Source organism: Aspergillus costaricaensis (genome assembly GCF_003184835.1).
Source record: "Aspergillus costaricaensis CBS 115574 unplaced genomic scaffold BO79scaffold_14, whole genome shotgun sequence".
Classification (NCBI taxonomy): Eukaryota; Fungi; Ascomycota; class Eurotiomycetes; order Eurotiales; family Aspergillaceae; genus Aspergillus; species Aspergillus costaricensis.
This window is the reverse complement of record NW_020291814.1, coordinates 295,073-311,648: the sequence shown is the minus strand read 5'-3', so window position 1 is coordinate 311,648 and position 16,576 is coordinate 295,073. Positions and strand designations below refer to the sequence as shown.

The window sequence follows — 16,576 nt, the reverse complement described above, 5'->3', positions numbered from 1 at the left end:
GAGTCAGAATATATCTTATGAAGTGGTTAACTGATGCCATTCCCACAACTACAGTTTTTCGATTTGCATGGATCACTGTTGAGGGGACAGTCATACGGCAGCTTCTAAAACAACTTATTATGCCTTCGTTGAATACCAACTGGTCAACTACTAAGTAGCGAAATTGGCCCACTTATCCCCGTCATCTCAACTTTCGATACTCAGGCGACAGGACTTGGCCTCACTGAATCACATTCAGACTCGTGCTCTGGTTGTTGACGATGACGCGGATTGGTCTTTGATAGAAGTGCGACGGCACGAGGCCACAATCATCCATTATAGTCGATCACTTTTGCACCCGCTTATTCACGATGACAGTTGTACATGTTGCGGGGATGTTGCGGCCTTGATGAATCAGCCTCTGATTAGATGGAACGCCCTCTTCAACTTAGAAGAGTTTTGCGAAAGCAGTGCCGCATTCGCCCGGTGATCCATATTTGTCGCTCCTATGATATCTACAGCTTCGCCGAGGGCGTAAGGAGCTGGCCCCAATGCCGTCAGATTACCGATCGACCATCCTCTACGATATACTCACTGACATAAAAGCGGCTCACACACGTTCCCTCTTGCTCGGTGCGGAGTTCACTACAAGTTGCCCTGGCATGGTTACGTTAGTACAGATAGCCCCGCCGTCAGACTACGAAGACTTTTGGCTGGCATTTTGTATTCGACACGGGTTTGGAACAAGGGTAAAGGATATATTCGTTGAGCTCAGTGCCATAACTCTTGGGGCTCGGAGAGCCAGCCGATTGATACAGCTGGCGTTGAATATCGGATCGCCTGAAGTCTACATTAGTATCAAGGCATGTCTTGACGATATACGCAAATTACACCATTCTACTGGAGTGTTGAACACCGACTCGGCATGTGAAGAGAATGGCATGAGCCAGCCTCCTACGAGTGAGGCCTTCGCGGCTATTCAAAGGAGAGTGCGAGATTGGAAAGCATACTCTATGGCGAAGCATAATAGGGTGTCAGGAAACCACACCCGGTCACCATCTTCGAGGGCCTCTGTGAGGAATTTACGAAATAACAAGGGAAACTATTGGGATCATCTTGTACAGCACGTAAGGGGAGGCAATCCGAACATCTTATGTCTCATCACCCAGAGAGTGACCATCATGCCACCATCAGAAGGTACCGCTCTGACAGCGACCTCATACAGAGACCTTATGGTGGGGGATTGCATCCTAGTCGGGAAGATCTTCAAAGTATTTCGACCTACATTAGTCGCGAGCGCAGATGCCCGACTAATCTGGACCCTCTCCTCATTAAGGGGGCATTCATATCAGTACGGCTTGGAGCGGTTGAACGAAGGGATCATAATCCAACAACAACTCTCATCGAGCATATTGCTGCGTGCCTTGCAGAGGGTCCATTGATACATTCACTGCGGCCAGCTGTGGACACATCAGGACCTCCAATTGAAGTTTCGTTTTTTTTTCCCAGTTCCCCCTGGTACTGTGGAGAGTGAAGCTTGGTCCAGGAGTCAAGTTGGGTTGCAGGAGTTCCGGAATTATAAGACCCTGTTGAGGCATCTGCTGGAGTAGGCGTAGTTACGTGGCTGGCGCTCAGGCCGCCCACAAACGACCTCTTGCTTTGTTTTGCTAGAGCACCTAGATAGCTACTAATTCAACTCACTCTTTTGCTGCAATTGGCGTTTTTCGTTCGTTCGTTTTTCGTTGCTTGTTTCGTTGCTTTGCTAGTAATATCGCGCCTCAACAGACCCTGTAGAGGATTACTGTACCTTTCTCCCTTACTTTGAGGACTGAATCCACTCGGTTTACCCATGACTTGTTCTTTCATTGATACCGTTCTAGATAGACACTTCTAGTTGTGCCAGGGAATCTTCACAGGCTCAATCAGCTGCTGTGCTTGCTTCATCAGTGTTTACAGTCTATAATCTACTTTCCTGATGAGCATTACACACAACAGTGGGGGTTAGCCTCTCGGCCATTTTTGTTGTGGTTTTTTGAGGAAGATCAATTGTTGTTCTTCATATCTGAAAACACGAGGCAACAAGCTTGTCGGCTGTCTTCCGTCAAGGTTTTTTCTCGAAGTCATTCAACGAGAAGGGCGTCCCGGATAAACTCCCAGCCTGCGCAGTGATATACAAGAAAACTTGAGTAAGTACCGATGGTCTATTCTCGTATCCATAAATTGGTTACCTTGCCGCCCAGCGTCGTGCAGATGGCGACCGGATCGTGTTGGCAGAGATGAGCCAGTTTATCAAATTCGATCAGCTCGCGGATGGCTCTCACCCCATAGACCATGGATACAGAGAGACGGCATTCAGGCGTGTGGCTAAAGTACGGCTGAGCGGACGGCAAGCCCTGTTTCGCACACTCTATGGTATATTTATATCGTAGCTCATACAAGTTTCTATTCGTGTATACCGAGTAAAGTCCAATGCGACTGATCGAAGATATATAATCCTATCATGGCCCGTTCTCGGCAAGCGACGACGGCTTCGAGCAGACGAACCGAACGGAAGATTACATTATTGTTCTCAAGAGAAGCCAGACTCCATACAAATTATATGCAGAGAAGCCCCAGGCAGCGAGGCGCTGAGTCAAATCGGCGGCTCCTTGTGTCGACAGATATAACGTCTGACCCGCTTCTCCTGGAGGACGTTATTGACTGAGCAGCGTGAACGACCCTGTCTCAGCTGCAACATGACCGGCCGAGCCATTGCATCCATCCGCAAGCCGAATTGCCTTCATCTCAAGTGGTTCGATATTATCATCTCCGTGGAGAGCCATCCGAGTCGCATAGCTAGAGAGCAGTGTCAGAAACTCTGTTGCTCGCTCTCCACTGCAGAATGAAGTCCAATAACGGAAATCGATCTCGATATGCGATGGTGACACCATCACTGCAATGCAGATATCATACTGACAAGGCATTAGCGTGGAAGGGAGCGGCAAGAGGGAACGCTTACCTCTGTCGGGTCATGAACCTCCAGCACCTTTACCTTGATCCCGTCTTGGCTGTGCAGGTCGGCATTGCCGGCTTGATGGGCAGATTGGACCGTCAAGCAGGTGTTAAAGAACCCCTTTGGATCGTGTCCTGCCCGGGAAAGAATTTCTGGCAAAGAGCAGTGCTGATTTGCCATGCGTCGATTCATCTCCGTTTGGTTTTCTCGTAGAACATCTAGCAGTGTGCGAGACTGGCTTAAACGCAGAAAGCACGGCAAGACATTGAAACAGGAGCCCACCAGTTTCTGGATGTCTGGCAGTGGAAGGTCACGGCCGGAAAGCAGTGTAGCAAAACAGACCTCGTTTCTGTCGGTATAGTGCCGCAAGACCAAGGCCCAGGCGACTTGGAAGACGTTGGTCAGAGTGAGTTGATGCGATTTCAGGAATCGATCTAGCCCGCTACGGTTGGGAACCATGATTTTCTTTGAGCGCAACTGACCGTGACTACGGTTACGCTTCCGGTCCCCGGGAAGTACACATGGCTGACAAGCAGCCAGGAGGTCGGTCCAATGCTGCATCTGATATGCACGGTCTTGGGCTTGCAAGTGCGATATGTATGCGCCGTAAGAGGGAGCGATCTTCGGGGATAGACCTTCTTCTCTCAATATGGAAGCCAGCTCGCTCAACAAAACGTCCATTGAAGTAGCATCAATGAAGCCTTTTCCGAACGAGAGCTTACAGAGGGTCCGATCGTCCGAGGTTTTGCCCACAGCCATCTGCTGGGAAGGAGAGATGTCCCACGAATACCGGGGCGGCAGCTCTCTTAATTGCTGTAGAGTATCTGAAAAGGGATAACAAGAGGGCAGGACAGTCACATCTAGGGATGGTAGCTTCAGTACAACACTGAGAAACTTTCCTTGCCTGCCAGGATGTTCAACAAGGACGGTTCGCAAAGTAGCATGACGTCGGCTGAGCTCCCGCCAGGCCTTCGCAACCCGGGCAGGCTCAATCACCCCTTGATCTGATAAAGTGATCTCAAGTATACTCTGCACGCGATGGCGAGATGCGGTTCCTGTAATACCAGTGACGAGTCCACAGTGGGCATCAGAGCACGGGTAGATACTCTCGATCGAGGAGACGGAGGAGATGCGTAGCGCCGTTTTAATTTTCTCTTGCAACAGATCGAGTTCGCTGTAGCAAAGCGGTGCCAGCGGAATGTCACTCAGCGTCAGCTGGCTGTCCTTATCTATCAATTCCACTGCCGCCTCATGCAGAGATTGCTGGTATGCGCTGATCCAGCGGCCAATCTCGGGCTTACGATGCGTGTGCCCGCTGTACCAGACCTGGACACGAAGGCAGCCGTTGCGGACGTCTACAGCTACGTCGAACAGAGTCTGGCGTGGCATACCGGCTCCGACGTCCAATCGCTCGTCCAGCTGTAGGGGGGTGTGCGAAAAGAGTGCGCCCGGTCGTTCCAGCTGTTGGTACCGCCCACTGTAGTTGAACAGGATCTCCATGCGATCATGGCCAGCGAATGCTGAGCGAAACTCCGGTTTGAGGTGCCGTGAGCTGAAATAAGCTAGCCCATTGTTCAGCAGACTCCGGGAGACATCCTTGACACGACGGACCAGCTCACGAAGGCCGAGTGAGGCTGTGCTGTCCTCCACCGTGCAAGGCCGGACGATCGTAAACCAGCCCACAGTCCGGGAGAGGTCGATCCCCTGACGACCAGCCTCTCTGCCATGTCCCTCACTGAAGATTGTTGGCGTCTCTCGGTCCTTGAAGGTGCGAGCCCAGGAGTGCAGCAGAGCTGCTTGGAAGATCTCTTGTGGCTGGGAATTCCATGTCACGTTCGCCGGACCCAGTAACTTATGGGTGGTGGCTTCATCGACAGTGAATTCATGACATTCAGCATCCCCGTATGTGTTGTGTTTCGGAGACAGTTCCCAGTAATCATAGTTGGCCGGACGCACTTCGAAGGGAAGGACCTCCTGTGGCGTTGAGTAAACCCGACATTCAGTCTCCAGAAATTGTACCCATTTCGCGAAAGAGACAGGTTCCATCATGGAAGGGTCATGACCTTCCAAGAACTCCTCTATGTCGTCTAGGATAATGCGCCAGGACACCAGATCCACGACCATATGGTGACCGATGAAGAGTGCGTAGTCACCATCTTTCGGAGTATGGATGAGGTCTAAGGACAATACTGGGCCCGTCCGCAAGTCCAAGCAGTTATGGGACTCTTCTGCAAGTACACGAGCCTGTTCAATCCGTGCTACGTGATGTTCTCGTATCCGTAGCGAATGATCTGCCGCCGACTGATACTTTAACCGTAGGTCACCCGATTCCCCGACGACGAGCCGGGTCCGAAGCATTGCATGATGATGGACGATCTGATGCAGCACTCGGTTCCAGTCATCCAGGTTGACTTGCCGGTTGACCTTGACCAAGAAGGTCTGGTTGAATCGGTTTTCTGCCATGCTCGCCGATGGAAAAATTAGTGACTGGATTGGACTCAACTTGAACGGAATCTCTTCATCGACGGCATCCAGATTGTTAAGAAGTGTATCCCCTCGAGGCAATTGAGCGTTCTCACAAAATTGAGCAATCGTGTTGTGGGTCAGAAACTCCTGCATAGACAGTGGAATATCCGCCTTCCTCGCAAGTGAGAGCAGCTGCATGGCGGAGATCGAGTCACCACCCAGCGTGAAGAAGCTATCATCAACCCCAATAGCGGTCTCTGGCAGCGAAAGCACCCGGGCATAGAGCTTCTGCAGGCGGGCTTCGAGCTCTGTCGAGGGTGCACGCTTCGAATAATTGGCTCCGAGATAAATTTCGAGGTCCTTACGCTCCAATTCGCAGATTTGCTTCTTCAGGGGCCTTCGATCCGTCTTGCCAGAAGGACTGAGTGGAATGTAGCGAGTAGGAACCAAGATCCAGGGAACCATGTACGGTGGCAAGGAATGATGCAGATGCTCGCGCAAACGCGCCATTTCCGCCTTGTTGGAGTCAGAGGGATGAAACAAAAGACTGGCCTCGTTATCACCAAGCGAGGGTTTGGCGTCAACCTGTCTGAAACAGACGTACAGCACCACCTTAGGCCCTAGCCTGTGCTGAAATGACACAAGATCCGCGGCAACCTCGATGTTGGGCATGAATTGCTGCGCGCAATGCTCAATCTCTCCCAGCTCGAGGCGTTGCCCGCGGACCTTCACTTGGTTGTCCTTTCGACCGACGAAAGAAAGCGAGCCATCGGGATTGAAGCGCGCCAGATCGCCTGTCTTGTATAGCGTGCCCTCGCCTAGGCAGAACTCCGAGGCCCACGATACATTACGAACAAAGGCCAATGCCGTCTCCTTTGGTCGGTGCAGATAGCCTCTCGCCACGGTGGGACCTCCAACCACAAGTTCCCCAACTACTCCCGCAGGCTGCAGCTGATTGTGATTGTCGGGACGGACAATCCAGCACGTTGCAGCAGGAGGACGACCGATAATCGTCGAATCGGTGGCCAGCTGAGTCACTCGATGGATAGTTGTGGCTATCGTGCATTCCGCCGGGCCATATGCAAAGTGGAGTTCAACTCGTGGGAACCATTTTTGCAGATCGGATGGAGACGTTGCCTCCCCTGCGAGAATGAGAGTGCGAAGAGTTGGAATTGCCGGCGGTGACAGTGTTCGTGCCACCGATGGAGTCAAGGTCGCCGAGTTCACTTCCATGGCTGCAATGGCTCCTTCCAGATCGTTCAAGCGCTGCTCATCCGAGGGAATACATATACAACCTCCTACGGCCAAAATGAAAGCCACTTCCCAAACAGTGGCATCCCAGGCAGGAGATGAAAACCACAAGCTCCGGGTGGCGGGCCCCCTTGACCAGAGCTCCTTGTGAGCGCTGAGCGTCGAGTGGGCCATGCCATGTTCAATAGCCACGCCCTTCGGCGTACCAGTTGATCCCGATGTGAATTGCACATACATAGTGTCGTGGCCTGAAACCAGAGGTTGATGGTAGTTATCGTATTTATCTCCTGTCGTACAGCCTCCCTCCTCGAGCACCACATGCTGGTCGGTGATTTTGGAGCATCTGGCCTCCGTGGAAGGGGAACAAATCACGATTTTTGCGTCGCTGACTTGCATCATATACTGCAGTCGCTCGGATGGAAATAGAATGTCCAGAAGGACGAATGCGGCGCCCGACATCATAATTCCCAATACGGCAACAGGGAACCATTTGGTTTTCTCCATGAAGACACCAACCACCATGCCCGGGCCCGTTCCGTGTATGGTCTGCAGGTAGCCTGCCAGGGACCTCGAGCGCTCATACAGCTCGTGGTACATAAATGAGCCGTCCCAGGAACAGATAGCGTTTGCGTACGGATGTTTGCGGGCGAATATGGCGATACGCTCATGGATCGGGAGAAGAGCATCGATGTCGACCGGCGTTCTGTGGTTCCATATCTGCAACTGTTCACAGTCCGACTGGCTGTGGGTTTGCAGGGCATCCAGTCGGGTGGTTTGATTGGATACAACTTGGCGAAGCACGGTATCAAGCTGTTCCAGTAAGCTCTCGACCTCACGCGAGGGAAGTACGGCTTCATCGTAGACAGCCATAATGTCGACCGCCCCCGGCCCCAACTGGGGAATGACAGTGAGTACGTGCGAATTGAACTTTAGTTGCTCCTCCTGGTTTCCCGGGGTGTCATGGAGGAGTGTCCCTTCGACTTGTAAGGATTTGGGTTGAATAACGAGCATGCTTTGGAAAGTACAGGCCAAACTTGCCTCCGAACTCACGCGGCGGATATGCTGTAAACCGGTCTGCTCAAACAAAACAGTCCGAGAGTCGAGCGCCTGGATGTCATCCAACGTCTCTTGAACGGATGCACTCGGCTGCAGACGGACGCGCAGAGGGTAAGACGCAATGGCCGGGCCGGCCATTCTCTCGACTCCGTCGACGGGGGCGGTGCGCCCGGAAACAGTTGTGCCAAAGACGACATCGTTGGAGTTGGTCCGTGATGACATGACAATTGCCCAGGAGAGCTTGATCTTGTTGGCTAATGTACTTCCATGTGCATCCGGGTGCCCATGAAGGCGCACCTGGCGGGTTATGGAGGCGGTCACGCCCGGCCTCACCCATCCGGGCGGGCAAGCCGGAAATACTGGCGCTTCCAGATCTCGAAACTCGCTCGACCAGAATTCCATGGATGATGACTTGTTTATTTCCGAGATATATCTGACAAAGCGACTCAACGATGCCCGTGGGGGAACAGAAACGGATTTGTACCCGTCGTCGATATCGCCGAGCAGCTGCGAATATGACCAGCCATCGAACACTGCGTGATGAAGGGTGAGGATGAAGAGTGGCACCCTGCTCTGTTCATCGTCCGCTACCTGAAAAGAACAGAGAGGAGCACCCAGAACGTTTGTAGACATAGATCGACAATCGGCTGTCCACCCAGCCGGACCTTTGACGACTACCTGAAGAAGACGGCCGTCTTCGAGCTGGATGATGCGTGTCCGATAAATAGGATTAACCGCTACAATAGCTTCACAGACGGATTTAAACCGCTCCAGGTCCACGGACTTCGACAGACGGAACACAAACCTCCCCACAAAGGAGTCAGGGCTCTTGCTCGATAGTGAAACGAGGCCCTCCTGCAGGGGCGTACAGGGGTAGATGTCTTCGATATGCTCCCTGGGCACCTGGCATTGGCACGATGCTGCCTCTACCGCGCTATTCACGTCGCTGACCAGCGCGAATGGGGTGGGATCCACCATAAATTCATACTTGCGAACAACCAATGCCAGCTGTATGGGAGTCTGATGGAGCAGGACCTCAGCCGCTGAAAGAGACAGGCCTCGTTCTCGAGCCTTGGCTGCCAACGCAATGGCCAGAATGGAGGTGCCCCCAAGGGCAAAAAAGGGGCTGTGGCTGACAGGTCTCTCCTGGCGTAGTCCCAGGACTTCCTTGAAGAGGCTGCATATTGTCGCCAATGGCTCAGTGTCTTCTTGGTCGGCTAGTTCCTCTCCGTAAGGCCTGGAGGGAGCTTCGGCCATTTCTTGCAACGCCTCACTCAACAACAGTCGGCGGTCGACCTTCCCTGTGGCCCCGAGTGGAAATCGCTTCCAGGGGAGATACAAGGTGGGAACCATGAATGGGGGCAACCGCTCGGACAACCAGGCCTGGAAATCGGACATGGAAGGGTAAGAGCTTGTATCCTCTCCCACCTGCACGAACAGTGTGAGGATTTTGGTATTCTTCGTTGGAAGAACATCAGCTATGGCACTGCTATCCGCACGCAGCTCTCGGGCGCAGTGCTCTATCTCCTGTAATTCGATACGCTGCCCATTCACCTTCACTTGCAGATCTTTGCGGCCGACAAAGCGTAGTGTGCCATCCTCCACGTTGTATTTGACCAGGTCTCCGGTTTTGTAAAACCGTGCATCGGAGGACAGCCCAAACAGCGAGGCCCACGGGGGACGCTCAATGAACGCCTGCTCTTCCGGCCGATTCCTATACCCTCGCGCGACGATAGGGCCGCTGATTACAAGCTCCCCTGTTTCACCGAGAGGCTGCAGCCGGTCGTGATTTTCCGGATTGACGACCCAGCATTGGCCTCCGTATGATCGACCGATATTGTATGGATCCGATCCTTCCACACGAGACTGCACCGTACTCACGATACTGCATTCGGCCGGCCCATATGCGGCGAGCAGCTGAACATGCTGGGCCCACGTGGACACATCATCCAGATGCAGGGATTCTCCACCAAGAACGAGAGTCTTCACATTCGGGACGGCTTCTGGCGCGAGCGATTTAGCCACTGAAGGGGTCAATTCCAGCCAATTCGCCCTCAGCTGTCGGATGGCGGGGGCAAGATGATCGAGGCGCTGTGATTCCGATGGCACGCACACACAGCCACCCACAATCAGGGGAGCCAGCATCTCTTGGATACTGATGTCAAATCCGTACGAGGCGAATTGCATCACGCGACTATCGACGTTGACGTTCTGGGCCTCGCTGTGCGCCAGGACGCTTGCTAAGAAGGATCGGTGCTCTACCACGATTCCCTTGGGTTTGCCTGTAGACCCAGAAGTGTATGCGATGTATGCTGCGTTCTCCGGGATGCATGGACCGGTGACAATAAAGTCCGTCGAACAAAGGGAAGAGATCTTGCTGTCTGTAACGACCAAGGTATGTGCGTTCTGGCCCAGTCGTGTGCTGAGGTTCTGGTTTGAAGGCGAGGAGATGATGATTTGGGCCTCGACGTCAGCATATATGTCGGCCAGACGCGCTTCAGGATAGGATGGATCCAAAAGTACAAACGCTCCGCCAGCTTTCAGTACTGCCAGAATAGCGACGATCGTCCATCGAGATTTCTCGTAACAGACCGGCACCACCATCTCTGGCTGGATTCCCGCGGTCTGGAGTTCTTTCGCCAACCCATTGGATAGTTGGTTCAACTCGGAGTAAGACAAAGTACCGTCCCACGCACAGACTGCCTCGGATGCGGGCCGTTTAGCGCATTGTTGCTGAATGAGAGTATGGATACATGTATGGACTCCGGGTATCTTGATCTGACTGTTCCATTCGTACAGAAGTCGGATGTCCTCATCGCTAATATCTCCTCTTGCCATTGACCTCCCAGGGCAATGCCTCGACTGCCAATCCGAATCTGAGGAGGGTTTTACCTGTTGGTGAGAATCTTCATATTCGCCATTCTGAGATGTAGTATCCGGGGTTGCGATATCTGATGGCTGGTCCGTCTCCCTTTGATGGGATATTTTGTTGGACATAGCACCGTGACCCGGCCTTAACTTGTTAATAGACATTTCCTCAGTAGCCGTAAGTTCAGGATTCATCGGGCCATGGTGTGACAGGGCTTGTTAAGCTTATACTCGGAGCACTAAACATGAAATCAATTGAATATGTCCCTACGGGGCTAGCTCATGCGGCGTCCGTACTTGGAAATGATATGAGTTCAGCCTGCCTAGTCCTTGCTTGTTGGTCATTTTCACAACCTTGGCTACAGCTCTCCGTACAGGATTGTGGCTATTTGGAATTGCGATCATCATTAATGATGCGATATACATGCTGCCCAAGCATGATCATTCCTGGTTTGGATAGTGCAGCTTGTAGGGGCACTTTCTCTAATATCTTAGTACATGTTGTCCATTCGGATACTCATGTTTCTGTAATAGATTCCCTTGCGTACTGCATGGCTCCCTGCTTGAAAAAATTCCCGATGGTTCCTTCCCACATTCCTGGAGTCAAATATGCGTAAGCATCTTCTACGCCCACTCGGCAAAGGTTAACAGGCTTGGTGCGTTTTTTTTTTTTTTTTTTTTTTTTTTTTCTTACTCCTCCTCTGCTATGGGGATGTTGAGTGTGCGTGTGTAACCCACATTTTGACGTTCTCACATTCGGGAAGGGGACCGCTTGGCCTGCCCGTGGATACAAGCTCACATGGCCTTTGCCTCATGGAATGTGGAAGCTTTTCGGCGGAATAAAATCTCTCGTGTATGGTGAGATCTTCCAAGCACGATGCAGGGTAAGTCTCGGTTACATTCATTGCATGTGGTTCAGCTCCCTTGTAGCGACATGACATGTCCCATGTACGGCGAGGTTGTGTGAGCACGATGCAAGGTAAAGTACTAGACTAGCTCCCTTGCGGTGAGATGCATCATGTACGGTGAGGCTGCCTGAGCATAATTCATGGTAAGTTTTAGTTGTAGCCGTGTCATACGGTTTAGTGCGGACTGGTGGTGTACAGGGCACAGGGAGCTGTGCTTTAGATAAGCGTAAGGGACGTAATGGTATCCCACTATATAGAGTGACAACCTTGGGGTCTTAAGATCCCCATACTTTGTATCAAGTACTAATAGACAAACAGAACTCAGAAAGAAAGATAAGCCATACGTGTCATCGGATTGTAGGGTCCTTTTTTACCTATGTTCACGGTTTCCTGTCCGCTAAGAATAGACTTCATGACTCGGGAAGGCCACTTTTCAGATCTTCATCAAGACGGACTATAATTTCCGCAAACTAAGCTACGGAAAATATTTTCGTCCTCCTTGCAGGAAAGAATATCGACCTTGCAGGCGTCGCCGGATCCTGCAAACCATATTTCCACCATCCTGGACAGTGCCTACGGAACAGCCGTTCTATCGGACCTGATTCACAATGTTCTGCAGTCCCAGCGAACATCGAACGGGGACCCAAATTGCAGTGATATATTTGCCCCTTTGCTCACTTGCGCGAAGGAAGAGGTCCGGGGGAGGGGCGGCAGAATACAAAGGAAACTGTTGGATTCACAAGACACCGGGCTTCCGACACAGTCCCTTACGTCCCCGGGGGTTTCTGTAACTACATGCGGGCACCGACAACAACGTACACGGCCAATCCTTTCTGTGGTGCGGTGACAGTCATAGTAACCGATCAACAAGCTCCTCAGACACACAGTCTTGAGGATTACGAGTCCTCCGCCTCCTCTGGCAAGTCCTAATGGTAATACATGGTGAGATAAGGTCCCGTTTTCTTCGTATAAGAAAATGAAAGCCAGGCCTGATGGTCCATGGCAACGTCCAATTCCTTGCCAGGACTGGGCTATAGGTCAGCCGAAGGGTACCGAAGGACGAGAAACAGGGGAAAGAGGAAATGTAGCAAGCCGCAACATTACTTACTAGTAGGACTTGAGATTATTGGTGTAGGCAGCAGACTGATTTTGCATACCATGACGCTGAAAGAAGGCAGTCAACGCGTTGGCGATTCTCATTTACGGATCCCCGTGGAAGGGTAGTATAACTTCGGCTTGGGGTAAGGTTTCCCCGGACTCATCTCATAGTTTAGCAGACATGGAATACGTGTTTCTGGATCTCCAGGCTGAGTCGGTCTGTCGGGGAGAGACCGCTTGCCTTTAACGATGCATAAGTCCTTCCACAGCTCGCGGAGCATCTGCAACCCCTCCAGGGTCTCTTGGTCGGTAACCATACCACTCAGAGTCCAGCGTTTGGTAAATTTTGTAAACGTGACTCCTACCTCAGTGAAATACACCTTGATCCGGGTCTGGAGAGAATTGATTAGGTCGCAGGAAGCAAAGTAAAGATCTGCTATGCTCTGACGCTGCATGTGGGTTCGGAGAAGCTGGCATGCGGCTTCGAATTGACATTTTTGGTCGATCTTTGCGATGGCAGCAATATAATCTGCGCAACAGATTGTCCAGTGACCCGCGCTTTGATTTCGGTGAGTCGTGATGTAAATTACTCACTGAGCAAGCCCCTGAGCGCCCTCAGTAAAGCGGCGATGTCTACAACAGGAAATCTACGATAATGTAGAAAAGCAGGTACGTATAGTGACATAAAACTTAGTCAGAGACATACTAAACACCATAAGCCATAGAATAAAAATCTACGAATACTCATCATCATTATCATTACCAACATACATGCCCATACCCATACCCATATATCAATACCTATATGCATATATACTATCGACAACATATCCTAAACTCGGTAAATCATTTTGCTTCTCAAAATAGTACTCTGTTTGGGAATAGCTAACTATTAGTAGTTCTTTACAGTATTGGCTTGGGTAGCGGAGCCCTATGGGGAAGGCAGAGCGATGCAAGTTTGCAGTGAATCGCTTGGCTTCGGATCTGCGAGCTGATTAGCCGCCGTGGACATAGTATTCATCGGCAACGTTGAACCGAGATTGGGTCTAACAGACCAGATGTTGACGTTGAATGCCCTGCACTATCTGGGGTTGATCTGTAGACCTAGTGGGATTATATAGTACAATACTCATCATGCTCAAGTATTTCAATGTAAGAGCTCGCCGATTATCTGATAATAAATAGCGTAAATGACTGAAGAGGTACGTGATCTGTAGCTGTTCTGTAGATCATTACGATGCGGGCCATACTGGTGATAGAGAGGAAGATGCTTCATGTGCGGCGATTAAGCCACGGACTTAAAGACATCGGTTCATGGTCTGGTAGATTCCTACAGTGACTGTCCCGATATGCATCGGTAACCGATTCGGTCCTGGAACTTTCTTGGAAACTTCGGGGACTTACGGAAGATCGACGATCGTTATTTGGGGAAAAGACGGAGCAAATTTCTCACAAGGAATGTCAGAGTTAGTCTATTGAGCTAATACGGCTGGAATACCATCTTACACTTAGATTATCGGGGTTATATTGCAACAGTGTGTCCCCTTGACCTATGACAAGGATGAGGACCTAAGCCTAAATCATTCTGGTGAAAGGTCGGAGAACCGGAAAAAGATGTACAGACGTTGTCCGCTTTGGGGTCGATGATCTTCATTGCACAATTTTTCGAGAACTCGACGCTTCAGTAGCACCCGAGGGTATCTCGGAAAGCGAACCTGAAGGCATACGTATTTTGTAGCTTGGGAAATTTCGGTGGACAGTCTGAATGTTATCCCGGAATAAGTTAAACAGTGTCCGTTTGTCGCATCTGCTCTCCCGGAGATACAGTGAGTGTAGGGATATGCACTGACAGTTGGGCTCTGCACCGCCGGATAGGAGCCGACTGTAAAATAGGCCGCGGAGGTAGAGCCGTATAAAGTCTTTCCGAATGTGAATCTACACACCTAAGTTACATCAAATTATCAAAACTAAATGTCATCACTGCATGATCACTATCATCATGACTAGCCACTTCTCATAAGCGTCCTTACAACGGCATCATATCATAGTCAGATGCTGGCCTTTTCCACCCTAGATACCCGCACCATGAGTGGCGGCACCTCCCATGTTCCCCATGAACGAAGACCTGTGAGCCAGGAACCGGTATCATCAGACGCAAGTTCGCAGTTGAACTCTGTTGCAAATTTGCAGAATACTACCTTTGTCATGCCATATGCCATGCTATTCACTTATCAACTAATGCTCATGTATGATAGGTAATATGTCAACTCACTCTTGGCCGATACAACTCCGCGGTCCTGTCGAAAAGGGATGACATGCCGCTTTGATATCTTTCTGGTACGGGCCTTCTGCACCCTCTAGCCATCGATCAGGAATAAATCTGTCAGGGTTCCAGAAGTGTGTTGGGGAATGTGTGGCCGCATAAATGGAATATAGACCCGTGTGTTTCCTGCGACCCAGTGACCGGCTATGGATGCCCCGCCTGCAGGGGAAACACGATGTATAGCCCCGGGGATCGGGGGGTACGTTCTTAAAGCCTCCTTGATACAAGCATCCAAGTAAGCAAGCTTCGATACCGATTCCAGAGAGACCTCCTTCTTATCGTGGTAATTTGTGCGAATCTCCTTTTTGAGACGCGCAAAGCACTCGGGGTGCTGGAGGAGACACGCAGTCAAAAATGTCATGAGGCCCAGGGTTGTTTCTGCTCCTCCAAGCATCATGATGTGAGCATTGGCACGAATGTCCTTTTCAGTCAAAGCTGAGCTGCGACTGTTGCGAAATGTAAGACCGATAAGGTCTGGCTCGTCGCTTTGGATTTGAAGTCGATGGTCTATGAGGTCATTCGAAGGCTTGAAGTAAGCCTTGCGGAGCTATTTTGACATCCACGGTATGCTCCACCGGAGCAAAAAATTGATCCTGGTGAAGTCAGCGAGAGCTGATAGTAAAGTCGACGCTTTTATTAATCCGGGCTGGCTGTGTACCCACGATTTACGTGCCCCTGTTCGCAAGACGCCCATTTCCTCACCGTACTGAAAATGCCCAACAATTTCGAAAAGCGTGTAATGGAACATATCGCGTATATTGGTGATATGCCCTTCCATGCCGGAAAGAGTTTCAACGAGAGCGTCACCATACTTGGCCAGTATTGGCTGCTGGCGGGATAAGGCTCCGCCGTGAAAATGCTGGCGCGTAGGTTCGCCGAATTCTTGGGTGATCTTTCTCATCGGCTGCTAGGATAGAGGGCCGATTGTCATCATCTTCAAGATATCTGAAGAAATCAGACCCTCTCTTCATACTTTGTGGCACCGTGGGTGAACTGCTATATATATCCTTCCAGGCTCGTTCGTCGATAAAGCTCAGCTCATTAGGAGCCACGCGTACGACTGGTCCATATCTCAGATGGAGGCTATGGAGCCAATGTGTCTGGATACCCTTCAGAGAGGCGTAGGCTACAGGGATCCTGCTGGCGGCTAGCGTTCGCGGGCCGGGAAATTCTTTCAGTGGATGAATAAACAGGTTATAAGTAACCACCGACAAGTACTTTAGGCCAATCTCCAACTTAGCTCTGTCGATCGCTTATGCAGCTTCTCGGAGATAACAGCCTTTGGCAACATACCAGGAATATCACTGTTGCCACAATAATGCTTATCGCGTCGTCTTCCGCCATCTTGGCTCTGAGTATGACATGCGCAGATTCTTTAAACAATTCCATGAAGAAGCTATGTGAGAAGTTGAGCGAGGTAGAGGACAGACAGAGTGAATGTTGCAGGATAGTGGATTGACTGCTCCGTGAAAGGGGGGAGCATGACCAGATACGCTTGAGCCTGAATAACTGCATCTTGATAAGACACTGGATGTTATCAATATCTAATATACCAATGACAACTATATAGCAGGGCGAACCAGGGATATGAAGAGATAATGCTGTGAGGTTACGCAACCAAACACATCACTCTCT

The 16,576-nt window shown here is 50.9% G+C and overlaps 3 protein-coding genes across 3 annotated transcripts; 1 reads left to right on the top strand and 2 right to left on the bottom strand.

The window, feature by feature from the left end:
• Positions 1 to 530: 530 nt before the first annotated feature.
• On the top strand, positions 531 to 1,421 carry BO79DRAFT_254584 (uncharacterized protein; the record flags this gene model as incomplete). The annotated part of the gene is made up of 1 exon (XM_025686084.1): positions 531 to 1,421. One exon carries the CDS (start codon positions 531 to 533, stop codon positions 1,419 to 1,421), a length of 891 nt encoding a protein of 296 aa, XP_025540022.1.
• A 1,148-nt stretch (positions 1,422 to 2,569) lies between these two features.
• On the bottom strand, positions 2,570 to 10,665 carry BO79DRAFT_194054 (nonribosomal peptide synthase; the record flags this gene model as incomplete). Its single annotated transcript, XM_025681021.1, has 3 exons — positions 2,570 to 2,930; positions 2,978 to 10,562; positions 10,637 to 10,665. 3 exons carry the CDS (start codon positions 10,663 to 10,665, stop codon positions 2,673 to 2,675), a joined length of 7,872 nt encoding a protein of 2,623 aa, XP_025540021.1. The 3' UTR covers positions 2,570 to 2,672.
• Positions 10,666 to 14,666: 4,001 nt separating this feature from the next.
• On the bottom strand, positions 14,667 to 16,285 carry BO79DRAFT_227999 (cytochrome P450; the record flags this gene model as incomplete). The annotated part of the gene is made up of 6 exons (XM_025683929.1): positions 14,667 to 14,838; positions 14,891 to 14,973; positions 15,057 to 15,488; positions 15,600 to 15,784; positions 15,915 to 16,158; positions 16,235 to 16,285. The coding sequence occupies 6 exons, from the start codon at positions 16,283 to 16,285 to the stop codon at positions 14,667 to 14,669; spliced, it is 1,167 nt and encodes a 388-aa protein (XP_025540020.1).
• Between the last annotated feature and the right edge of the window lie 291 nt (positions 16,286 to 16,576).